Source organism: Caretta caretta, chromosome 6 (genome assembly GCF_965140235.1).
Source record: "Caretta caretta isolate rCarCar2 chromosome 6, rCarCar1.hap1, whole genome shotgun sequence".
Lineage (NCBI taxonomy): Eukaryota > Metazoa > Chordata > Testudines > Cheloniidae > Caretta > Caretta caretta.
The window spans coordinates 98,298,624-98,325,274 of NC_134211.1; the positions used below are offsets into that span (position 1 = coordinate 98,298,624).

Genomic DNA, 26,651 nt, shown 5'->3' on the forward strand with positions numbered 1-26,651 from the left:
ACCTATGCACTCACCATATTCTCTATTTTATGCAAATTGTTTCCTAACATGCTACAGTGCATCAAATCAGTACACCTGATACCTGCTGAATGGATTTGTACAGCCCATTTGCTTGATTCTGCTATGGAACAGCTCCCACTTTACTCTGAATCAAAAGCTACGATTGGGAAGAAAACACTTCATTAACAATCATGGCATGTTTTAATTTTAATGCACAACTGCACTTTGCTAATGTTTCCTAATTAAATTCTGATCTTGATTACCTGCAAAGTACAATCCACTCTCCCCTCTGTATCATGCAGGGAACTGATGTGCCTATTTGGATCATGTATTGTTTCTAGCATGCACTGTGCAGCCTAGAGAGAGTAATTAGGGGGGGCGAAAAAACATGTTACTTACTATTTCAGAGTAACAGCCGTGTTAGTCTGTATTCGCAAAAAGAAAAGGAGTACTTGTGGCACCCTAGAGACTAACCAATTTATTTGAGCATGAGCTTTCGTGAGCTACAGTGAAGTGAGCTGTAGCTCACGAAAGCTGATGCTCAAATAAATTGGTTAGTCTCTAAGGTGCCACAAGTACTCCTTTTCTTTTTGTTACTTACTATGTATCTGCAGTTAATAGAGAATTGTTCTAGCTTTGGAGGGTCAATTCCTGGAACCAAGACACTATCCTTAATTAAGTCAGAGGCCTTGTTTTGACAGGCAAAAAGGTTGCGTTTTTCAAAAGTGTTAGCTCAATCAAGGTAGCTTAACATGTTTGAAAAATTCCCTCAGGATGCAGGTTTGCAGCTGTGTTAGCCGGCTGTGTTTTAGCCATTGCTTCACACACTTCAGCCTGTGTCTTGAGGGGCCGTGACTGAAAAAAACAAGTCAAGCTACCTATGGTTGGAGCAACCAGGCGGAGACCACCGAGACTAGGCCAGTGTGGGTTTGTATCTCAGCTCCCCCACTTCCTGTCAGAGCATAGAGACCATGATGCATGATGGGATAGACTCCCTCACAGCCTTGCAACAGCAGGGAGTTCGCAAGGGAATCAACAACTGTGGGGAGGAGGAACAGCAGCTGCGCCGGCATACGCAGGATACGGCTTCTGTGATCTCAACTCTTGAGAAACTGTGCAGGTGAGTCTGAAATACCCACCCAGAGACAGACTGTCCCCCAGCTGGAGCCCCTGTGGGTTGTGTATGTAACATTATAAATGGAGTTCGTGTGGCATTTTGCTTGGTTTGGCTGAGACCTCATATTCGCCTATCCACCTTTACTGTGGTATATGGGCCCCACTCTTCCCCTCCTTTAGTGGCTGCTGGAGCACCGGATAGGAGAGAGCTCACTGGGTTGTCAGTGAATAAATCACAAACCCAAAGGCTTAATAGCCTCAGTTCGTGTTTAAGTTTTACTGAGAGGGAAGCATAAAACCACCAAAAAGTCTAGTCATGCTTTTTATTTTACTGCTTGCTCTTGTAGTCCCTGTCACTGTAGCAGAGCGGTTGATACTATGAGGAGCAGAACATTCCAGCAACTTTATTAAAAATAAGAAGTGTTATGCAAATGAGGTGAATAGGTATTAAATATGAAAATGGAGGCACTGCATCATTTGCATAAAATCTCTAGATTCCTGAGCCCTCAGCCTCAATAGGTCTATCAGTCACTGCTTCTCAAAACTAAAGGAGTTATCTGAAAATTCAGTGACTTACACCTACCTGAGCAATCTAGAATGATGGGGACCTGCAGCTCCCAAGAGAGGTCTGATTTTGTGCAATATAAGGGCATTCACTATTTCTGGAGACTCAGAGATGAAGTCACTAAGGAACAGATGTACATATTTCTCTATTGCCAGAGTGCAGGAAATTAGCAACTGATATCTGGAAGCTCAAAAAAGCCAAAGTAAATCTAACTAAAACAAACTAGATTCTGCAGACAACTGACTCACTGGAGTATTGTGCTAAAGCATTTGTCTACACAGGATTAAATTTCAATTGTATTCAGTGGAAGAATAATTTTTTGTGGGGAGGGGAATGTTTGTTTATGGGCCCGCACACAAGACTTTCTTTGTAGGCACTTAACTCTAGTGAAAATTCTTACTTTGCCTCTGAACAAGAGAAGCATGTCTGGGTCTTTCCTTGGAAGGATTTGATGTTTAAATGTATGTAAAGGCATGTGACTGTCACTTTAGAAATGCTATTAATAAAATAATAATCTGAATTTAGTAGCCTAGATTAACATACTGATGAGCAAGCCCACCAAGTCTTTCCTAGTAGTTTTGTTCATTAGAGGAGGTACCTTAAATACATAGAATAAGCAGAGCTGTAAATAATACTGGTTTGGTATGTCTGGGATGACAGATGTTTGGTTTAAATTTAGGTGTCTGTCTGAGGTCTTGTCATGCAGATCAGTTTTGGAGCTGTTGTGATTAGTCAGAAATGGGATAAGAGAAGTTTGCTTAGCTCTGCTACATATAATCTCCTACATTTATGTTGTGCCCTTTCATCCCAAAGTGCTTGACAAGCTATAGATCTAGTCTGAAGTCCTTACCCAGGCAAAACTCCTATTAATGCTCCCAATAAGGACATTGACTCAAACGTTTCTCCTTCTCTCCACCACTACTACACAGCATGGAGAGAGAAAGAAATCTCAAGATAAATGGCCACCCACATGCCAGTATACTGCTCTCTGTATTGGTTCCCCTATGAACACAGCATCCCACTCAATATAATTGTCCAAATTTCAAAGCTCATGTGAAATTGGACTTAGCTACTGCAGCTGTGGCCTTCTGTGGTGGTTATGTGCTACTGGGACAATTAAACTGTCAACCAGCTGAAAGTCACTCATGATTGCAGGATGCAAAACCTTCATAAAAGCTGGAGTGAGATTATGGAAATTACTGTCCCATGAAATTAGGATCATCACCTAATCATCATCATCATGCTCCCTTTAGAGCTAAATTCAAAACTCACCTTTTCAGCCAGCTTTTCCACGACAGCACCCTGCTTGCACCAACATTCACACTTACCGTGACCATTTGGGGAACCTATGCATGATATTATGCAGTTGTTAACTATGAAAATTGCTGTGTCATGAGTGCCTCTCTGTCGCTGTGTATCCATCATTCCTGATCAACCTTTAAGCCCTACCATACTAGAGACAATAATAGCTCACGAAAGCTCATGCTCAAATAAATTGGTTAATCTCTAAGGTGCCACAAGTACTCCTTTTCTTTTTGCAAAGACAGACTAACACGGCTGTTACTCTGAAACCGGAATAACGGATTAATTAAGGACCATTAGCATCTGAATAGGCCTTACCTGGGGAGAACAAAAGAGTAATTGCACCCTAGGAGAAACAGTTCTCTCTAACCTGTCTGCTGGGAGGGGTGGAAGTGGAGCAAGAAGAAAATTTCCAAAGTGGGATACTCAGTGGTCACAATACAGGTTATAAAGGGACTCACAGGGAAAAAGACTCAGGGCATGGCTACACTTGCAGATGTAGAGCGCTTTGAGTTAAACCAGCCCTCGGAGACCACAGCAGGGAAAGCGCTGCCATGTGTTCACACTGTCACCTGCAAGCACAGTGGCGTGGCCACATTTGCGGCACTTGCAGTGGCATTGGAAGCGGTGCATTATGGGCAGCTATCCCACAGAGCACCTCTTCCCATTCTGGCACCGTGACTTGTGGGAAGGGCGTTGTGTGGGACATTCTGGGTCCTGTCCCAATGCCCTGTGACGCATCACTTCGCATCCCAGCAATCCCTGTGCTTCTGTCCACATTTGGCACCATCTTTCAATGTTTTTCATACTGCGTGCTCTGTCTTCCCTTTCGGTCTGTAGTAATGGATCCTGAACTTGTGAGGAATATGCTGATGGATCTTGCCAGCATGAGTTACTCCTTAAGCTACAAACTGACAGTGAGGAGTCCAATGATAATGTCGTCTCGCATAGCGCATATGACACGAGATTGCTTATAGCATTCACGGATCTGCTCACCACAGTGGAATGCCACTTTTGGGCTTGGGAAACAAGCACTGAGTGGTGGAATCATACAGTCATGCAAGTCTGGGATGACGAGCAGTGGCTGCAGAACTTTCGGATGAGGAAAGCCATTTTCATGGGACTGTGTTCTGAGCTTGCCCCCACCCTGCAGTGCCCAGATATGAGATTGAGAGCTGCCCTACCAGTGGAGAAGTGGGTGGCTATTGCAATCTGGAAGCTGGCAACTCCAGACAGCTACCAATCGGTCGCTAACCAGTTTGGAGTTGGAAAGTCGACCGTTGGAATCGTGTTGATGCAAGTTTGCAGGGCCATTAATCACATCCTGCTCAGAAAAGCTGTGACTCTGGGCAACATGGGTGACATTGTGGCTGGCTTTGCACAAATGGGTTTCCCTAACTGCGGAGGGGCGATAGATGGGACGCATATTCCAATTCTGGCACCAGATAACAGCCTCTGAGTACATAAATCGGAAGGGGTATTTCTCTATGGCTCTCCAGGTGCTTGTAGATCACCATGGGTGTTTCATGGACATTAATGCAGCCTGGTCTGGAAAGGTGCATGACGCACACATCTTTCGGAACACAGGCCTGTTCAAGAAGCTGCAAGTTGGGACTTTCTTCCCAGACCAGAAGATCACCATAGGGGAAGTCAAAATGCCCATTGTAATCCTTGGAGACCCCGCTTACTCTTTAATGCCAGGGCTCATGAAACACTACACAGGGAGCCGTTCCCTCTGTCTCACTGAATATTTCATTACATATACAAAGTGGAACAGCTCCAACAGGACAGCTTGAGCCACTCACACTAGAATACGCAATAGGCTGGGTGCGAGGGCCCTCAGCTAGGATGTGGGAGAGCTGAGTTCAAGTCCCTACTCCAAATCAGGCAGTGCAAGGATCTGAAAGCAGGTCTCCCACCTGCCCTCACCAATTGGCTATAATGGGGTAGGTGGGTCCATAGGTGTGAGAAAGGGTTGATCCAGCTTAGGTGCCTAACTCCAGGTGAGGGTTGATGGCTGAAGATCCTTAGTGGAGATAGGCACCTCCCTGTGGCTTGGAAGTCAGAAGGCTTAAGGCCTAGATCCATGTGAGTTAGGTGTCTAAGTTCCTTTGCGAATCTGAGCTCCACCCTTTTCCTGAGCATTTCACTCCTGGCTAGCTTAGGCAGCACCCTGCTCAGCGTGCTGGCTTGGAAGGACCCCTTTCTTAGGCACCTGACTCTCCACAACATCGTCTGGAGAGCCTGGATGCCTAACTCAGGGCCGTGGCATTAGGCCTAAGTCCTGTTTGTGAAAAGAGCCCTGGGCTACCTTTTGAGTTTGTATAATGCCTAACACATTTGACTTAGGGTGACCACCTGTTCCAAATTGGGCAGGCCAGTTCCAAAATGCAGAGTTCAAGTCCCGCTCCTGGGCTGAATGACTCCAGGACAGCATTTGGCCCAGATTCCCTGTGGCGTCACTCCACATCTGCCTGAGGCTCAGGGGCAGCGCCAGCCTTTTCCCAGGAGTGGGGGCTGAGCCTCTCACCACAAGGCCCTGTCTCCTGCTCTTCCTCTTCCCCATGAGGCTCCACCCCTGGCCAGGCCAGAAGCTGGAGCTGGGCAGTAATAAGAGCTACCGAGGGAGCCCGGGCCACTGTGCGGTCCGCTCCTGGGGGCGGGGCCACAGGCTGGGGCTGCTCTCAGGCTTCCTGCCCAGGGCAGGTGGAGGGTCCGGGGCTCCCAAGAGTGGCCCAGGCTCCTTCTTACCACAGTCCAACTCCAGCTTCTGGCCTGACCAGGGGGTAGGGCTCCTGCACGTGTCCCGCTTTTGCATTTTGAAAATGTGGTTGCCCTAGCTTGACTGGAAGAAATAATTGTAGTGAGAGCTTAAACAGGGTCTATATTTTGGAATGGGAACTGCAGGAAAAGAAACAAATGTTAAAATTGGCATTGTACACTGACCGGAAGCTAGCTTTACATCCGTGTCCACATATCAGGCTTCCATGACATTTCCATGACAAACTGATGCTACAGCCCAACAACTAAGTTATTGAAAATGCCCTGTACACAGTGCATGAGAGAAGCAAACAATTCCCCAAAAAGCACAGAAGTTGTTTGCCTTCCTTTCTTTGGGTTAGTGGGGAAGCGCCCATTTATTTAACCTCTGGTTGGATCAGGCCCCTTCACCTCCATGTTTCGATGGTGGACCATTGTCGTGAAACTGCTTATTCAGCGGTGAGCAGGTCCATGAATGTGTTAAGGTGACAAAGGCTGCCTATTGGTTAGATGGTTGCAGTGGGGCGGCATAGTGAGATATTATCGTAACTGGGAAACATATAATTTATATCTACTTTATAGCTGGCATTGGTCATTGTCAAAAGACAGGATACTGGGCTAGATGAACTATTGGTCTGGCCCAGTATGGCCAGTCTTATATATTTCCACAGTCATGGTAGCACCTCGTTGTTGCTTCTGTTGGCTTAGCTGGTGTGCCGAGACGGTTTATTTACCTGCAGCATCCGCAGGTTCGGCTGATTGCAGCTCCCACTGGCCATGGTTCACTGTGCCAGGCCAACAGGGGCTGTGGGAAGCAGCGTGGGCTGAGGGATGTACTGGCCCCCGCTTCTCGCAGACCCAATCGGCCTGGAACGGCTAACAGTGGCCATTGGGAGCTGCGATCGGCCAAACCTGCGGACGCTGCAGGTAAACAAACAGTCTCGGCACGCCAGCTAAGCCAATAGAAGCAACAACGAGGTGCTACCATGACTGTGAAATATATAAGAACGGCCATACAGATACACTGTGTTTTTGCAAAGCTACAGCACGTAATCTATGGGTAAAGATGGAATTTTCCTGGAGTTTGTCAACTAACTGTTACTTAAATTACAAATCATGATGATATGGCTAATCAAGTTGGCTGCAGGGGATTTCATACATAATTAACCCTCGACCGTTCTATCCCAATCTTTTTATATCAAGTTATTAAGGTTATATATTCCATAACCGTATCTGTAAGGCAGTTTATTATCACCAATCTGTTTCTAGTGTGCATTACTTTCAGAGCTACTGAAAACAGAATTTTCTAGGGAGGTCAAATGTTATCCCTCCCTTTCTAATTGTTCATTGAAGGGAACTGCTGGTATTCATAATCAAACATTCTTAATATTACTCTCACTGCATTAATGCAAAATGGACTATGAGGTGATAATGGCAGGGCAGAAATAATGAGTCTTTTGCTGCAAAGGGGATAATTATTAATATCTTTAATTTTCAATAGCAAGAGCTTTACCCTCTCCTTTAGGTACATTACAGTATCTGCTGTAGACTTTAGGAAAGGGGATCTATTATACTGAATGTATTTCTGCCATCACATCTAGGAGTTAGGAAAGTATTTAGACTGATCATAATTAAGTTCACTGACTGCTTTTTTCAGTACAACTCAAACAAAATCCAAAATTGCTTCAAATATTTATTTCCATGGCAAAAATAGACTATGATATATTCATTTCACATATATTACATATTCAGTAATACAAGCTTTTCTGTCTATGAAACACAATTTGTACATTGTTTTACACACCAATTTCAGTTTTACAAGAATTAAAGCTGTACTGATTATACATTTTTTACAGTATTGATGGCAATACAGCAAAACATACATATTAACCACTAGCTTGATACTAGAAAAATAATACTTGAAAATCCACATATGCTGCTGTTTAAACAAAGTAGTGTATACATCCCTGCATACTGGCTCGAAGGAAAAGGATGCAACTGGGGTCAGATCCTGCATTCCTTTGCCACATAGGGTTCAACCCCACAAGCTGTTGAAAACCCTTGACTCCCACTAACTTTAGTGAAAGTTAAGCAATCTCAGCAACTTGCAGGAATGCTTAGTCAGAACCTGATGAGTGTTCAGGACTTTGCAGGATCAAGATCCTAAAACTCCCACTGAAGTCCCATCCAATATCAGCAATACAGTTGACGGGCATTTTGGGTACAGAAATAGTCCAGGAGAGGGCCCTGTACATGGACTATGTTTATCTTCTTTGTGAGAATTCTCCAGCATTAGCAAGAAGATGGACTGGATGATCTAACAGATCTTTTTCTCTCTCTAAATAGAATGATTCTAGAAATCCAGTATGCTGAAAGTTTCTCATTATAGTACTTTCAGGTCTAAGTTTTGCTTTAGCTTTTCCTAACAGAAAAATGTCATCTAATTCCCTTTATAAGGTTAAGCATCTTCTGAAAAAGTGCTTCATAAAGATGATTATTTGGTAAGATTCTTACTGCTGAATATTTGAAATGAAATAATATGACAAAGTTTATACAAAACAATTGGCTAGCCTGCTGCAGTGCTGCATCTTTTGTCATCTGTATTCATTAGCTCCTTTGTACATCAAATTTAATTCCCGCCTCCCATCATCATCATCATTTATAGCCAAAGAAAGAACACCCCGAGAGAAAATACAGTGGGGGCACATCCTTCATTTCACAATGCAGTGTCTTGTGGAAAACTGTGACAAATGCTAATTTTTTGTTTTGAAATGCACATTAACAAAAAATTTGATTTTTTTAGTTAAGTACAGAATCTCTGCTGATTAGTAAAAAAATAATATACATGACCAAAACAGAATGAACCAAGTTAGCTGGTCCCAACAGCATCTTGGTAATAAGGTTTGACTGTACAGCCATGCCTAAAAAAAAGCTGTGAAAGTTTGTGAGATTATCTGAAGCATTAAGATCTCTGCATGTGCTGCACCGAAATATGACTTCTACGTTCATGGTTAAATGCTATCGCTTAAGGGCCTAATGTGCAGCCCAGCCTTAACCTGGCACAATGTAGGTCAGTCACATCTACTGTAAATACTTGCCTGCACCCAGAAAGCATGTAGCTGAACATCTAAATGACTAACTGCACGCACAAATAGTTGCCAGTGCAAACCCTTATTTTCCCCTGCTGTTTGCAAGTGTAACACCAGAGACCTGTGTTTGCAAATCTGACCCTAAATCTGTAAACAGACACTGAGCTGATAGAGGTTGCACAGAATAAACTTGCAAGAGAGAGTTTGGGGTGTTTTTTTTTTTTTTTAAATAAACACAGCCTCTGAACTAAAATGTTTGGCGTTTCAAAAAGCACTTTTTAAAAAACCCTGCAAAAACAGAATCTGACTAAATAGTCACTTATCCTACTATGTCTCACAAAACATCCTATATGAATCAAGCCCTTCTGGCTGCTCTAGTGTCAATAAAAATTGTTCCAGAACCTTCATTTGCCTCTAGCCACTCCCTGCACCCTCACCCCCCATTCCACATGTCAGAGTTAGTACAATAGACAGATTTGGAGAAACTCTTACCCACGTATCCTTTTCATTTTTCAAGAGTCTACAGATGGAGAATACTGATCCACTGCTTTGGCCTATTCTAGGTATCTGTGTTTAAATTTAAAAGGAGATGTGAGTATTTAAGCTCTGTGGGCCTTATCCTGCACCAGTGCTGAGTGTTTTCAACTGCCACCATTGATTTCACAGAACTGAGGGAGCTCAGCATGTTGCAGAATTGGATCTTGGTTTTGCAAGAGTTTGTAGATGTGAATCAAATTAATTTGCGATTCTTTACAAATGTCATTGTTGGACTGTTCAATTTTGTGGATTAACATTGTCCCAGCCCCTCACCTGCTCCAAGGAAACCTCAGTTTCTGAGAATAATATTTTCCACACTACTTCCATAAATATCTTTGAATGGCAGTTTCACTTATTTGAGAAAGAAATAAAATAAATTATTAATCCGTTATTTATTAGCATTATGTTGGAGGGGAAAAGTTCACCTTTTTGTGAAACACTTAAAAGGCAAGTGAACAAAATTTGCTTTGTTTACCTTGTTTCTTCACAGTTTACAGTCAGCCCAATCTTGCAAAATGCCCATGACTTCATTAACCTGGCTGCACAGTGTTAAGACAGAGGCACCATAATACAAATACCTCTTTGGAAGGTAATTATTCAAGCACCTGGGGCCTGATCCAGAGAAGTCAATAGATACCCTCCCTCTCACCTCCATTGACTTCAATGGGCTTTGGATCAGCTGTTTAATGATTCTTCAGAAGTGGAGAATGGCTTCTGGTAATGAAAAGCCAAATACAAATAGTTCTTCTTTCACTGCTCAGCCCTGCTTATTAATTTAAGAAGCTACTTTGGCAGAATTCCCCGCATGCCTTAAGTATTAACCCAGCAATACACATGCAGGATTACATGGCGAGATAGAAGAGCACAAATACACTAATAGTAAAATGATGTTCTTTCAGTTTAGCCCATCTATGTGATATTTATAACACTCTTCTACATTTCTCTTTGAAAATACTGATGACAATTTACAGCTGTCTTTATAAAAAAAAAATCGAGCTCTGCTTTGCTAAGTTCCTTGTAATTAAATGTTTTTCTAAAAATATCCATAGATCCCTAGAGTTGTATTTTTAACCTGTTCACTTGTGTAAAGGGTTATTATGTGCACAGTGGACACTATGGCCTAAATCTGGCCCAGCTATCCACAGGGGTGTACATTCCTATATGGAGTGGGACCACCACATAGTTCTACAGTGCAGGCTGTGAAGAAGCTACATAGGAACTGTGTATGCCATGGAGTAATGCTCCATGGGACTCATGCCACAGAATTACGGAGGAGTGATTTACAGCCTGATCCAAAGCCTACTGAAGTCACTGGGCATCTTTCCATTGATTTGAAAGGGCTTTGGATCAGGCCCATAGAGAAGAGCTTGTCAATGACTGTACAGATCCACTGGCCAAAACTCTCACATCAGGGGAGTATGCAAAAGCCACTGCTACAGCCTCCAAGATTTTCTAGTGATTCTTAACTCAGGCCTTACAGAGTTAGGTCAACACAAGACAGCTTTAACTACGTAAGTGTCTACACTTAAATTTGGCTCCTACTGACATAACTTCCTGCTATGCCGACTTAATACTCCACCTCCACGAGCAGCATAGAGTCAAGATGGATGTAGTTTGGTTGATGCAGTGTCAGTGTAGACACTATGTGGCTTACATTGACCATTACTGGCTTTCCAGAGCCGTCCCACAATGCCCCACACTGACAGCACAATTGATGCAAGTGCTCTTGGTGAGATTGTGCATTGCCGACAAAGGAGCAAGTGATGCACAAGTGATGTAATTACTGGATTGGCTGTATGCCCATGTAAGTTAGCTCGACTTAATTTTGTAGTGTAGACATGGCCTCAGACTTTGCAGGGTTTTACAGAATTTGATCCTAAAAAAGCATTTTCCATTTAGTCCCACAAAAGAGAGAGAGTGAAGTCTCACTATGTATTTCCAGTAGTAGCATCCTTAATTGTCCCTGAGAATTCTGAAATTCTAAGTCTGAAAAAGAGCAGTATCTTTTCCCTGCTATTTATTGCAAGATCATCTTTATTCAACAGACGTTCTATAACAAAGACTACAGCTTAAACTTTAATTATCTATGTAGTTTCTCCCACGTATTTCTACATCAGTAGGATAGGAAAGTGGATTTGGTGAACCTGGCCCCACTTGGGAGTGGAATTTTAAGCCTTTGGCAAATAAATGCACCTGCAACCCTGGCTGGGGCTGGGTTTAGCAACAGATTCCCTTGTAATGCTCAATATTCTATGAAGAAACATGGTACAGATATCCATCCAGTTTGCATGGACAAATGTGTGGTTTTGAAGGTTCAAAGCATTTGAATGCTAAAACCTGAGTATACATTTAGACTTAAACACCGTTTCTTAATTAGTTCAATAGCAATTTTAAATTTCATTGTTACAGAGAGCTGTTGAATTTCATTTTTATTGAAAAATCTTTTGGAGAGAAACGGGTTGGCTAGAATGCTCTCAGAGCTGGATCCAGCAATTCTTACTCACACGAGTAATCCCACTGATTTATATGAATGTTCATGCTGAAGTAAGGTCTATATATGAAAGAACTGCAGAAGTGGGCCCACGAGGCTAGATTCTGAGAGGTGCGGATAAACCATTTGACATATAAGTTGCAGGTAGTTTGTAGGTTAGCAGATGTGAATTATAGTGTGCCACATCTTCAGCGATTAGTTTCCTCTGGATCAAGGCATTGTTCCTGCTAGGTGTGGTTCTGGTTGGGCAAAGACATAGTAAGCATGTTGTCTTAGGCCTGCAGTTAAGAGGAAGAGAGGGTTTTCTCTGTAGTGCTCAAACTCATTTATCATCATCATGTTCCCATTACGCCTCTGGCGTTTAGGGCAGTGACAAAGCTCCTCCACTCCTGTCTGTTTCTGGCAAGTCTTTCAATGGTTCCCCAGCTTTTTTCCCCAGGTTCCTCCAAGTTTTTCAGCTCAGCTTTCACAGCTCTTTGTCATGTTGTTTTCAGACAGCCTCGTTTTCGCTTGCCTTCAGGTGTCCATCTTATTGCCACTCTGGCGATAGAATCAGTTTCCACCCGAAGCACATGGCCAATCCATCTCCAACGCCTCCTGGCAATGATGGTGCTCAGATCCTCTTGGCTGCACTGTGTAGTAGATCTTGGTTTGAATTTGTTCTGGGCCAAAAGATATGGAGGATTTTTCTGAGGCAGGTTATATAGAATGAAGATAGTTTGGACAAGTCATACTTTCTCATTCCCCAGAATTCTGCACTATAAAGTAACGTTGAAAGTACGCAGCTCTGATCAATCTTGAGTTTGGTTTTGGTTTTGTATGTTGATGATTTCCAGACTGTATGTAAGGTCCTGAAGGTGTTCCTGGCTTTATTGATTTTGCTCCGGATGTCCTGGCTTGTTCCATCATCCTGGCTAGTGGTGCTGCCCAAATATGTGAATGTTTCCATACTGGTGAGAACATAATCCTCTATCCGTGATGGTGAGGCAATAGTAAAGGTCATGATATCAGTCTTATTGCAGTTAATTTTCAGTCCAATTTGCTGGCTGAATGCGTTGAGTCACGTTGTTTTTTCTTGTATATGGTGTTGGGTATGTAATAGTGTGAGATCATCTGTGATGTCCAAGTCTTCAAGGGATGAGAAGGGTGTTCATTTAATGCCTCTCGGCATGTCTTCTGTTGTACGCTGCATTACCCAGTCAATGGCAATGTTGAAGAGGATTGAAGATGTGACACACTTCTGATGTACTCCTGTTTTGACTTCAAAACTGAGCTCACTGTGATCAACACTGCATGTAATGTTGAAATAAAAGCTTTTGATTATGTTGACTATATGGAAAGGGATTCCATATGCCTGCAGAATGTCCTCTGGTGTCTGTGCCTTGTCATGGCGGGACAGCTTGCATGCTCTAATGATCCCCAGAGTCTGTGTTGGCGGGGGCTGTTTGCTCCTGGTAGGTTCAGCCATGCCGGATTGGTCTGTGGGAAAAGGTCCAGACAAAACAGACACCCTGGTCTTCCAGGTTGGGGGTTAGGCATAGAGCTAACAACCCTGTCCCATAAAAAACAAAATATGTTACAGAAACAGTGATGGAGAAATAACCATTTCTGTGTGTGATGGCTTTCAGGAGTCAATGACCCATATGACTGCCAGTGGTAACAGCCAAAAGGAAGCCACTAGCATGAAGACTGAAGTGTTCAACACCAAGACAAAAACCAGACTTGGTTTTTGGAACGTAGGGACAATGTACGAAAAAAAGGGAAGATAGCTCAGGTCACAGCAGAGATGAGACGCTTCAGCTTACACATCCTGGGTATCAGCTAGAGCAGATGGACGGGATCAGGAAGATTAACAGACTCAGGAGAAACTTTGCTGTATTCTGGACGGGATGAGGGACAACACCATGAGGGTATTGTCATCCTTTTGAAGAAGGGAGTGGAGCATTCCCTGCTTGAATGGAAACCCATCAGCAGCAGATTTATGAAAGCCAGACTGAAAGGGAAGACATAATATCACCTTGATTCAGTGCTATGCTCTGACAAATGACAGCGATGAAGAAATAAAGGACAAATTCTACCTTACATTACAGGCGGAGTTAAAGAATACCATGCCATGACCTAACTATCATCATGGGAGACCTGAATGCCAAGGTCAGTAAGGACAACATAAACAATGACAGAGCAATGGGAAGACATGGGTGTGGCACCATGAATGAAAACGGAGAGAGGCTTGTTGGTTTCTGTATTATGAATGACCTAGTCATCAGCAGAACCCTATTTCAACATTGTGAAATTCACAAGCTGACATGGTGTTCTCCAATGGCAGAGAGAAGAACCAGATTGACCATATCACAATCAATGGAAAATGGTGACGCTCACTGATAGATGTGAAAGTGAGAAGGGGTGCAGATGTTGGTAGCGACCACCACCTTGGGACAGCCTCCATCAAGCTAAAATTAGAAGTGTGGGCCCACCAAACAAAGGGACATAGACATTATGATATTGACAAACTAAAGGCCCCTGAAATACAGAAAGCCTTCATTCTGCAGTTGCAGATCTCGGTGAAGAGGAGGGGAATGCAGATGAGGAGAACAACAAGAAGTGGGACAAAGTAACAGCAATTTATAAACAGAGCAGTGAAGCCTGTCTAGGCTACAGGCAGAAGAGAAGGAAAGAGTGGATTACATCCAGCACATGGAACGCCACAGAAACCAGACAAGCCCTGAAGAAAAAAGTTTTAGGCACAAAATCCCAGAAGCTAAAAGGACAAATACCGCGAGCAGTATAACAAGGCACACCGGGAAGTCAAACGCCTTGTGAGAACGGACAAACAGCATTATATTGATAATCTGGCAACACAAGCAGAGAATGCAGCTGCTTGTGGTGAACAAGGAACAGTCTACAAAATGATGTGGCTTATCAGTGGTAAACGTCAGACACCAACAAACACTCATCAGGGTCAAACAAGGCCACCTACTATCAACCAAAAAAGAACAAGAAATGCGCTTGTCATGAATATAGGGGGAAGAGTAGCATAAAATCCCTCCTTGGCAGCTGTACTGGATTCCCTCACCTGTAAAGGGTTAAGCAGTTCAAATAACTGAGTTGGCACCCGACCAGAAGGATGAATGAGGAAAGAAGATACTTTCAAATCTAGGGAGGAAGGATTTGTTTGTTGTTCTGTAGTTTGTTCGCTCTCCGGACAGAGGGAGAAGCCAAGCAGGTACAATATCTCCTGAAAATATACCTGGAATAATCCATCTAAAACCACAGAAACTGTGAGTAGGGCCAGGAAATGCATTAGGTTATCTTTTGTTTTGGTTCACATTGCTAAAGCAACTGGTTGGTAGTTTATTCTCAAGCCTCCCCAGGAAAGGGAGTGAAGGGTTTGGGGGGGGATAGGGATTCCAAGTGACTCTTCCCTGAATATTATGTGTAGATCACTTGGTGGTGGCAGCAATATCAGTCGAAGGAATTAGTTCCTGAGAGAAGTTTTAACCTAAGCTGGTAAAATAGAAGCTTGGGGGTCTTTCATGTGGGTCCCCACATCTGTACCCCAGTGTGCGGGCGGGAGGGAGGGGGGCGACTGACAGCGCTGGACAGAGCATTTAAAGAATTGCTGAACAGGGACCTACCTAAAGAGAAAGTAAATATCCAGGAGGCAAAAGATGATCTTGATATCAACACAGATATCCCAGCTAAGGAAGAGATCATTCAAGCCATCAAATCCTTAAAAAATGGGAAAGCTCTTGGCAAGGATAACTTGAATGCAGAATTGTTCAAGGTAAATCCTGAGTTAGCAGCATTTATCCTGGCCCCTCTATTTACATCAGTCTGGGAAAGGGGAAAAGTGCCAGATGAGTGGACCAATGGGTTTATTTATAGTGAAGATACCAAAGAAAGGAACTCTCAGTGATTGTAATAACTGGCGTGGTATCACACTTATCTGTGCCAAGCAAAGTATTGTGTAAATTCATAATCCAGCATACATCAGAGGCAGTTGATCGCGTTCTCAGAAAAGAGCCAGCTGGTTTTCGGAAAGGGCGTGGATGTACAGACCAGATCATCACTTTATGAAACATAACAGAACAATGCTTAGAATGGCAACGGCAACTCTACATAAAACTTATTTTTACCAAGGGCAATATGAATTGGAAAGGGCATCAAAAAACACTACATGGCTCTTGCAATCTACCCCAAAGTAATATAATTTTTTGGAGGAATGATATTTTAACACTGTCATTTGGACCTTGTCTATCATTTTGGGAGCAGATCATTACAGAGGAAACTGAAGCAACCCTTTATTATCCTTTAATTAATAATTTCACAATTTTTTTCTTGTGAAGGGAGCTTTTAATCTCTTACACTAGGGCTTAAAGCTTCCTCACAGCTAATCAGAAGTAAATGGCACCATCCTGACAGTCATAAAAATGACTAACAAATAAATGTTAATCCCATTCCATTCTGCGGAGCAGGTTTATCTCTGGGGGAGGTACAAAATGTTTGTCTGTTTGTTCACTGACTGGTCCTCCAAAGATTTAGGGATTGAATTGACCACTAGACATCTACAAACAGAGAGAGCTCTTGAATCGAGCTGTTTGTCACTAAATCTCAAAGCACTTTACAAAGATGGGGAAACATTATTACCCCTGTTTTACAAATAGAAAAACTGAGGCACAGAGAGGTGAAGTGATCTGACTTAGGTCACACAGTGAGTTAGTGGCAGACCAGGGAACAGACCCTCAGGTCTCTTGACTTCCAGTTTCATGCCCCATCCAGTGACTATGTTGCTTCTCTTTCAGCAAAGGAGGTCACTAAAATACCCACATCTCCAACATCATCATTGTTTGAGTGTTGCTGTCTTTCTCAGATGGCCTCCTGTATATCAAACACCCTTAACTCAACAATACCATACAAGGCTAACGAAAACCTTTCTGCTGATTAACAAAATAAGCTTAGGAATTCTATGTAAATTAAGATGTTTTTAAACTTTTCTTGCTAGAGAGAGTAAAAATTAATACTGAAGTCTTTGCACTAACCACGTGCAACCAAAAATCACAGCTGTCACACTTGCACCATCATTTGCACATACTCATTCCCCATTCACCACTATGCCAACTTCCTACTTTTAAGTTCTGTTATCTCTCACTTCATCATTTCCAAAGGCTCTTCCTAAATTAACAGTTAGGTTAGTAATGGTACTTTAATCTATTAAATGATATATGGTTACAGTTTATATGCTTAGCTATATAAATGAGAGCAAAAAAAAGTGCTTAAAACATTTGCATCCACTTCGATTTCAACCAGTAAAATCAAACTGTCCTCTAAATATATGAATAATACTGAATATATACCTCCTCTTGTCCATTTTGTTACCTAGAACCCTGTAGGTAACTGACTTTCTCTTGTTCATTTACTTTTACCTAAAACCGTTGACAGTAACATCTTCCCCTTGCTGATTACCTACAACTCTGTAGGTAACTGTGCCTCTCTTACCATTTATGCCACCTAGAAATGTGTAGGCAACAATGCCTTCTACTTGCCTATTTTATTACCTAGCACTCTGCAGGTAACAAGACTTTTCTCGTGTCGATTCTACTACCTAGAACTCTACAGGTACCAACAGTTTCCTCTTGTAGTTTTCCCTTTTGTACAAATCTTGAAAAGTTAATTTGAGTGTCTTCATTTCTGCTCTTCTCTGAACAATTGTGCTGTTTATAAATGTATAGCTCTTTGAAGACTAAAAAAATTAAATTTGCTGAATAGAAAAATAACTGTCCTGATGTTTTTAGGTTTCTAGCAGCTGCTGGTTCTGCTAAATGAACCAGAAGAAACCAAGTCTAAATACAAAATGGAAAGTAGAGCGAGACTACTTAAGACCTTGGCATTCCAATGAGGCAGTCATGCCCCTCATTATGCAACTCTACAGATATTTTTTCCATGCTCAGAGCTAATGCTCTGTTTTTTAAAAAGCAACTTAGATAAAAAATCCGATTTCCAAAATTACCCAGTGTACTTTTGGTAAAGTTGACAGTTAATTTACCTAGAGTAACACAATCGCAAGAAGGTGGGCAGGTACATCAGAAGAGCACAGTTGTTTTAGGTTAGAACCTTCCTGACATAGCTGAACACAGAAAGAAGTTAGTCCAGTCAATATCTTGCTTTGCAAAGGTTGATACCTTGCACTTGCATTTAATATCCCCACACCATGCCAAAAAGGTAACTCTGCATGAGTCATCTATTGAGGAAAACACAAGAAAGGCAAGTCTGCCTGGACAACTGCAATTCTCCTTTTATAAACTCTTGAGGTGAATGAATCCCATAGAAAGTGGTAGGCGTCATATAAGCCTAGAACTTTTGAGGAACTGAATGAGAACTCCATAGACGAAAGTGTATTGACAGAGAGTCTGCACCATCATCATCCTCTGCTGCCTCAGCATGTCCAGCACTCTTGGGATGTCCAGCATCTGGAAAAAGAAAGAAGTTAACTGTTATAATGACTGGTGATTAATAAGTCTGAGGTTTGTTCTTTCAAAACAGGAGAGATGTATGATCTAAGCACAAAGTCAGTAACTCCTGAGCTCTGATCTCAGCTCAGACAATTAACCCTCAGTGGCCTCGACCAAGTCACTTAAATTGTCTGCCTCATTTTCTTTATCTGTAGAAAGGACTTAATACTAATTTGTCTACTTCATAATGAGGCTTAATAATTTAATGCTTGGCAAGTGCTTTGAAGATGAAAAGCAGTGTCAGGTGTAAATACTAAGTATCATCAGCATAAATAAAGTGTCTTAGTTTCAGTATCATCTTTCAGAGCACATTCAAAAATGAAAAAAGCAACAAGTGCAATAGTCTATAGCTGGTCACCTTGGGTGATGGCCAGACAGGGCTAATGTCTCCTCTAAATATTTTTATTAAACTGTCACACTGTCTTCTACACAATATTAGTATTATAAATACAGATACACCCAGCAACCAGGCAAATCTAATGAAGTGCAGGGACTAGACTGAAAAAAATGCATCTGTAAAAATCAGTCATAAAGCCAAACTAGCAAGATGCTGGGTACCCTCAGCTCCCACTGAAGTCCACGGAATGTGAAGATGCCCTGCACCACACAGGCATTGATCAGCACCTTGCAGGACAAGATTCCGGAATGAATAATACATTTTAATGCACACCTGATGCACTAGTAATCACTTTTACAATATTACTAAAGGTGGTGAGCTCGTAAGGGTTCTCCCACCCTCAGCAGTAAGGATTTTCCATAGGCCACACCATAAGTGCTCAATAGCAGTACAACACTTATGATCTGGGTCACCTGAGCAATCTCCACATACATATACCAAAGCTTTTATTTTAAAACATAGGCAAGAAGATAACCTCATTGTGTTCCAAACAGGCAATCATGATCTCTGACAGTATGACCACTCCCGTTCTTCCTACACCTGCGCTGCAGTGCACCAATACAGGAGGGTTAGAGCTTTTAGGATCTGCTGTGCTGTTTGTATGGCGCCGCACTGATTGTATCTCCTCCAAGTATGCTGTCCGTTCCAATGGAAAAGAAAAAGACACGTAAATATACATATTATATCACTACCATTGTAACTAACATCAGAGAACAAACTGCAGCATTCCTGACAATGATCATTGATTTACTGAAACATTTTTAACAGCCCATCAAAACAAAAGGAAGGATTATTTGTTTGCCTGGGTGGGCTCTTGGGGAGGTTATAGCCTAATTCTCTTTTGCTGGAGAGCTGTTAAAGTGACAGAATGCAGTGTAATTATGTTTCAATTTATATGGTTTTTAATAATTATGTACATCAGTTTAGAGGCAGAAAGACACACATTTCTACAAAAACCAGCAATCCAACATCCATCACTGGTGTGAAGAAACCTTTAACATCAGTATGATCTACAACCATAGGAGGTGGTGCGGCTAATGGAGGGGATGAACACAACTTACACAGAAATCCCTTGGGATCATCTGGGCACCCGTGCTCTGGCCAGTCAGTGTACTGCAGATGCCAAACTGTTCTCTCCTGCCCTGTGAGAAGGTGTTTGATCTTCAAGCCTGTAGTTGCATAGCAGCCAGAGTCTGTCCGGAATCGTGTAGTAATCTTAAATCTCCCATAGGTGACAGTGTTGTGCCTTGAGCCAAGCCGGGGCCAGTACCTGAAGCTCTTTTCTCGCCCACCCTCCTTGGAAGCAAAGCATTGTAAACATAAGGCATGAACACACACACACCTGAACTTGCTGTAACAATCCCGACATTTCTACCCCACAATGTATCGCTAAAGGGCTTCTCCACACACAGACTCAGACTTAGTAAATGAGGAAACCATTTCTAAGGCTGAGTCTACACTAGAATGGTTGGCCAGTATAGCTATCTCAGGAAATTCTCCGAGTGGAGACCAGTTTATACCAGCAAAACTTCTACCAGTTCCCTGAATAAAAAACTATATTGTCAAAAGGATTTTTTTGCTAATATAAAAATATCACACAGGATCACGATCCTAACTAACGTTACTAGATCAACAAATATTTCTAAAGTAGACCTGGCCTAAGGACCCACCTCTTCTGCTGTCACCATTGCTATAATGGCAATCCCTTGTTCCCACACCATCTGCCAGAAATCCTGACATGTATTCTGCAAAGGGCCCTGTGTAGCTATATAGTCCCACTCAATGCCACTGACAGAGACCTGAAAAAAAATGCAAAAGGAGAATGTTAAATTACTGGTTACCAAGAAAGTTGTTTGCAAAGTGAGCGACTTTAAAGTTTGGAGTTGCAAGTAACATTTGGGAATCAAACGAGGCCACTTGTAAACCATATAAATCTGACTCCACCTAGTATTTGCACCCTGTCGTGTTGTAGTCATCATTTATATGGTCCTTTAAAAAAGTTAAATGAACATTTAGAGGAGAAAAACAACTAGAGACATAGTATTTTAAAAACCAACTATACTGGACAACTGAGGCTACATCAACATTATTTCATATTGGGTGAATTCTGTGCATTTAGACAAATTAGGCTTTATAGACATTTTCTAGCCATTTCAATGCCATTATTACAGCATTAAAGTGAGTCTACACTAGTCAGAATGTTTTTCCTTCCAATTTTGATTCAGGAAAGTCAAAATGCTGACTTATAGCTTGTTATCAAGTATGGAAACTGTTCGATACTATGCCAGGCAGCAAAAGGCCATTAAAAAACATAACCTTGTTTAGAGCTGCCTCCAGATAAGAAGGAGATCTTAACTCTCTTTAGAAGCATTAAATCATTTAGGACTATAACCCACCTCCCTGTGGAAACATCCACTGGAAAAGGGCAAAGGGCCCTGGCCCCTGGAAATCCTATGAAGTTCACCTTGCAAGAGGTTCCTTATAATCTTTGAGGAAAGAGGCTTGGGCAAGGGAGAGGGATTATACTGTGAAGAGCAGTTTCCCACCTGGCTCCATCTACTCCCCGTGACCAGCCAGGAAAGTTCCAGCAAGAAGCTAGCATTCCCACGGTCTGTGCTCCCAAATCCACAGAAGGAGAGGGAACAATAGGGCCCTCAATTTCAGTTCTTTAGGTTGGGTGTGTGTGTCTCTGTCTCTCTCTGCTGAGAATGGAGTCAGACTGGGCAATTACAATACCTGACACATATATACCATCTTTGATCTCAAAGGACCCGCATCATGGATTAAGGATTATTGCCCAGCATGTCACATCCCCAAAGCATTGATTTACCTTCTATTAATGTATGACAAATTAAAAAGAGAAAGCAACTAAATGAACAGTATATGGCAGACACCTCAGATATCTGACCATGAAGTCTCTCTTAAGGCCTAAGGGCTTGTCTACACCGAGACTTAATGCGTGGTAAGGCAGGCCCTGTAGCCTGTCACTCACTAAGTGGCTGTGTGGACCCTGTTACTATGCTCTAAAGGTTTCATTGTGTGCTGTGATGTTCTGCCGTTTCAAAACAGCGGTACGTCAAAGTGCACTACAGAACTTTTAGTGCGCGGTAACAGAGTCCACACAGTTGCTTAGTGTGTGGCAAGCTACAGTGCTGCTGCGCACTAAATCTCCATGTAGATGTGACCTAAGGAAAAATCTCTCTTCCTTAAAATAGTGAATATTAAGCCAACATGAAAAGGGAAAGAGGGACAGACTGAGCACTTACCCACACTCATCTATCAGTCAGTTTTTCCAATATCAGTTCTAACACTTCTCTTAGTATAACAGTTGCAATCCCCTACACAGTTAAGAGAAAGAAAAGTCTCTCCCAGCAGCATCATGCTGCTCTGAAACTAGTACCACCAACTGAGATCTTCATCACCAAGACTCTCCTCATAACCCCTGGTGCCCGTGACATTTCGAAGTGCAGAGGTCAGTGTGCTCAGTCAATCCAGCACGTCAACTACCCTGGCAACATTTTTAGGCTATTCAGAATTATTTTAACAGAACAATAAAGAGGCTTTTGATACTACCTGCAAGGAGACTGAAGAATCCTTCTGCAAAACGTTCTTCATCAGTGTTAATCTTACCTTAATATGGGATGCATTGATATAGCCAGTGTTGTTTTCTTTGGTTGGGACCAGCTCCACTCTGGCATCATCATAGGGGAGGACATCCTGGAACCTGTTTCGTTCTGCATTTTCAGGGAGCCGGGCTATTGAGCACTCTCCATCTATAAGCCTTTTCTTTTGAATCCGCTCATACTCGGTAAACACCATTCCTTGTTCTAGCCGTTGTTCCAGAATTTTACACTAAAAGACAGAATAAGATGATCATACAATACCACATCCCAACTCAATTTTATTCTTAACACTTCAGTGAAAAGAATTTAATAAAAAAAAAAAAAATCACAAATGTCTCACTTAATTTTTTAAAAGCCCCCTCCAACTACCACTGTTTTTACAATCACAGTAATTCATGAGTGGCCAAATCTTGGGGTCTTTAAACTAATTTATGTTAATAGGAGTTCTGTCTAAGTGAACATGGATGAAGAAAGTAAGGATATGGCACTAGGAGATGGAAATAGTAAATAACATTGAAAAATTATTCCTTGATTTCTATATAGACAATCCAATTAGACATGGAAACATTTTGCCAAACAAGGTAATTAGGACAGATTCTCTACAGGTATTTGAGGCAAGGATAGATAAATTTGGACGGGGATGTGTGCAGTCCTTCCTGCTTGATGTAGCAGATTACAGTAGCTAATTTGAGAGGTATCTTCCAACTCTATTATCTGGTCAGCTTTGTTGTTCAAGTGGAAGAGAAAAGCTCTCCAGATTCAAAACAAAGTGTTTGTTAAATGAATAAATTCAGCACACTTTGCAAATACTCTGTTTTATCAGCCTGCAGATGATAAATGTTGAAGATGGCAGCAAATCCTTCCAACAAACTCCTACTACAGATGAGGTATAAGCACAAATTCCTCCTACCATGGTAATTCTATTTTTCACTATTTTCTGTATTATTTTTCATTTATGTTTCATTAATTGTTTTATTTTTATTTAAAAAGACCTGCTGAAAAAACAATTTTTCCCCCCCAAGGCCAAATACTTTCTAATCAGAAGAGACTTTTGGAATTTCAGCATTTTGGGGGGGATGAGGGAAACACAAGAAGATTTAAGCTAGAGAACTGTGTGTGTCACATGAACCAGACTCTCACAGTAACATCAAAACAGCCACACAGTATGAGACAAATCAACCATCTAGTCTGGTATCCTGTCTCTAACAGTTGCCGTTACCAGATGGTACAGAGAAAGGTGTAAAATCTCCACAACAATTCATACATCAGCACACTCACAGGGAAGTTTCTGACTTTGTTCTTGGTCAAGTTTTCTACTATGAAATTGACTAGCAAGGGCACAGTAGCAAGAATCTGAGCTTCAGAAATAGATGCTGAACAAACTTCTTGGTCCTCCAAAAATATCTGAAGTCCTCTGAAACTGGATTTTCTCCCATTACATAGGTCTGAATGGTTTTGTCTGTGCCCTATTTAAGTGGTAAACTTCTTGTTTGTGCAGCATCACGCACAACAGTGCTCAGTGTTATAGTGGCAACAATATCTGTTTTTTAAAGCTTTAACTATTTGCTTCAAGAATGACTCAATTCTTTCTTCTAATAGATTCCTGTGGGTGGTCCTGGGCAATTGCGCCTCTGCTGTATTGGTTCTGCTGCATACAGGTCTGCAAGGTTCTATTTTGTCACCCTCCTATTCAACATGCACTGCATACAGGGCTGCTGGGAAAGACAATGCAGGGATGTGGATGCAGAGGACACACATCTGACTCCTTTTCATCTACCCTATCAGCGCAGCTTCCCCATTTTCCCCCAAGTGCTTGGGAAAAACTGGGGTGTGGATAAAGTGTGCTCACTGAAGCTCAAGTCAGACCCCCCCCCAAAAAATGATGCTGATAGGTAAGAGGGAGCATGTGAAATATGGGGAAACCTGCCATCATTAATGGCTGTGTCTGTTTGCTAACTTCAGTGACAATGTGGTGTTATTGTAGGTCCCCAGCATCTGCTAGACTCCTATGGTGCGCCTATGGCTAAAAATGCCATTTTCTATCTACATTTGTCCGGAAAACTACAACACCTCTCTCCAGTGTGTGGACCATACTCAGTTATCCAAGCCTTTGAGATCCCCAGAATGGATTACTGCTATGTGCTTGACATTGGATTACCCTTGGAATGATATTGGAAGCCATTTGGAAGTTTGTAGTTGGTGCAGAATGTGGTTTCTCACTAAGGGCTCAGTCTTGCAAGGTTCTCAGTGACCTTCTCAGTGAATTGAGTTAAAGTGGAGATGAAGTTAAGCGTGCTGTGTTATGCACAGAATCAGGTCCTTAAGTGTTGGCTGAAGCATGCACTTTACACTACTTCTCCAAGGACTACACTGGCTTCCTCTATGCTCCTGGGTATAATTCAGGGTGATTACATAGGGTTCTATTGAACAATATTGTTCGGGTTCTGCCTATTTTCATCCCATATCCTCTCATGACACTTAGATTAGCCAGAGTGACCTTGCTTATGCTGCATATCATAGAATCATAGAATATAAGGGTTGGAAGGGACCTCAGGAAGTCATCTAGTCCAACCCCCTGCTCAAAGCAGGGCCAATCCCCAATTTTTGCCCCAGATCCCTATCAAGGATTGAACTCACAACCCTGGGTTTAACAGGCCAATGTTCAAACCACTGAGCTATCCCTCCCACCCTAAACAGCTAGAAGCTGGGATCAAGGCATTCTCAGTTGGATGACCCTCAACTTTAGAGCCTACTTCCCCCCACAGGTTTGAGACGGTATAAATGTGTTTATCTTCATGGCATTGTGTAAGATCCATCTTTTTTTTCCAGGGTTTTTCCTGAGGAGAAATATCAATGTGACCTGCAAAGACCTGAACCCTGAATGAATTCTAACTAGGATACTTGTTGTTAAATTTTTATTATTATTTGTTAAGCACCAACAGTAATGAGTCACAGAGAAAGTCACAGCCTCTACCATGAAGAGCATACGCTCTAGACAGGGATACAGCTCAGTGGGAAATGAAGGGAAACTTTCTAATTTAAAAAACTCTGAATAGTATTTTAACTACTGCCCACATGCCCAGGAGCTGGATGATAGGTGAATCTTACATATCTTAAAAAAAAAAAAAAGAACAAAAAACAAAAAAAACCCCTTTCATCCTTAGTCTCATAAAGGCACTTTTACCAACAACTAACCAATAATTAGAAGTCTCTTTCACCGATTTGCTGTCACCTTCTAGGTCTGAATTATTTTGAGGGTGAGACATTATAGAAATTAGCACAAAACACAACGATGCAGTTAATTTTTAAGATTGCCCAGCTAAGAGAAACCAAATACTCTAGAAAACTTTAACATACCCGTTCATCATTTGTTGCTCTGGTAGGCTCTTCTTTACCCTCATCTGGCAAAGGCATTCGAGACAAGGTTAGTCCATTTAGGGCAGCTAGCTTCAGAGGCCCTATTTTTTTTGCATCAGTTCTATTCTTTTTCATACCCTGCAGAAAAATTGTAACATTCACAAAACAGATTACGATGTAGTCTTCACAGGGGTTAAGCTTAATAAAGGGGACGACTGACTCCCTTTTGCAAACAGAAGACAATGCACAGCCCTTTCTCTTTGCTAACCACTGTGTAAGAGATTGCAGTGGAAAAGCCACATTCTTTCCTAGGACGGGACACCAGTCTGACTTCATTCCAGATACACGTTTCTGGAACGCCACAAGAATGACAAATATTGTTCTCTCCAAGGCTAGGTCACAGTGTGACAGGCAATTTTGGGCAGTTTACAGTCCTCAATAGAATTAAAATCTCTAACAGTATGAATAAGACAGAAAAAAATACAACAATGGTATATCACACACATCAAAATGATTATGTGCATCAGACTATATAGTTTATAGGCCCAGTTTTCAGAAGTGGCCCCAGAGCGCACAATTTTATGGGTGCATTTTATAGCATTTAGATGCACAAGCATTAGACTGCAGCGGGGGGGGGGGGGGGAGGAAGGAGAGCGGGTTCTTAAATGTCAAACCAGGTAAAAAAAAAAGCCTACAACAAATTTCAGATGCAAAAATGTGGTCAAGTCTTAGAGGCAGAGTTAAGGGCCTTTGGAAAAATCAGGGCCTGAATCTTTAATTTTGCAGTATTCGCTTACTGTTAGAGGAAAATATTAGTACAAATTCAGGGGGATTTTTGTGTTAAGAACCATTCCACCATAATCTTTTAAACACTTATTTACTAGAGAAAGCAAATGTCTCAATCC

General features: G+C 42.0%; 1 protein-coding gene and 1 long non-coding RNA gene across 4 annotated transcripts in view; one reads left to right on the plus strand and one right to left on the minus strand.

Annotated features, from left to right (window-relative positions):
• Nucleotides 1-1,019: 1,019 nt before the first annotated feature.
• Nucleotides 1,020-26,376, plus strand: LOC142072571 (uncharacterized). 2 transcript variants are annotated; one of them, XR_012669023.1, is made up of 4 exons: nucleotides 1,020-1,120; nucleotides 23,213-23,303; nucleotides 23,989-24,281; nucleotides 25,219-26,376. It is a non-coding gene; the product is annotated as an uncharacterized LOC142072571 (long non-coding RNA). The 2 variants fall into 2 exon arrangements; XR_012669024.1 differs by having other exon boundaries at nucleotides 23,989-24,047.
• The window catches only part of PTPN21 (protein tyrosine phosphatase non-receptor type 21), a 61,209-nt gene continuing 41,981 nt past the window's right edge, over nucleotides 7,424-26,651 (minus strand). For both annotated transcript variants that reach the window (XM_048853875.2, XM_048853876.2), the window contains 6 exons: nucleotides 25,747-25,884; nucleotides 22,397-22,618; nucleotides 20,437-20,565; nucleotides 19,828-20,062; nucleotides 19,242-19,402; nucleotides 7,424-18,327 (listed from right to left, as the gene is read on the minus strand). In XM_048853875.2, the coding sequence (XP_048709832.2) occupies nucleotides 18,199-18,327; nucleotides 19,242-19,402; nucleotides 19,828-20,062; nucleotides 20,437-20,565; nucleotides 22,397-22,618; nucleotides 25,747-25,884 (1,014 nt within the window). In that variant the 3' untranslated portion in view covers nucleotides 7,424-18,198. The remainder of the gene's footprint in view (nucleotides 18,328-19,241; nucleotides 19,403-19,827; nucleotides 20,063-20,436; nucleotides 20,566-22,396; nucleotides 22,619-25,746; nucleotides 25,885-26,651) is intronic.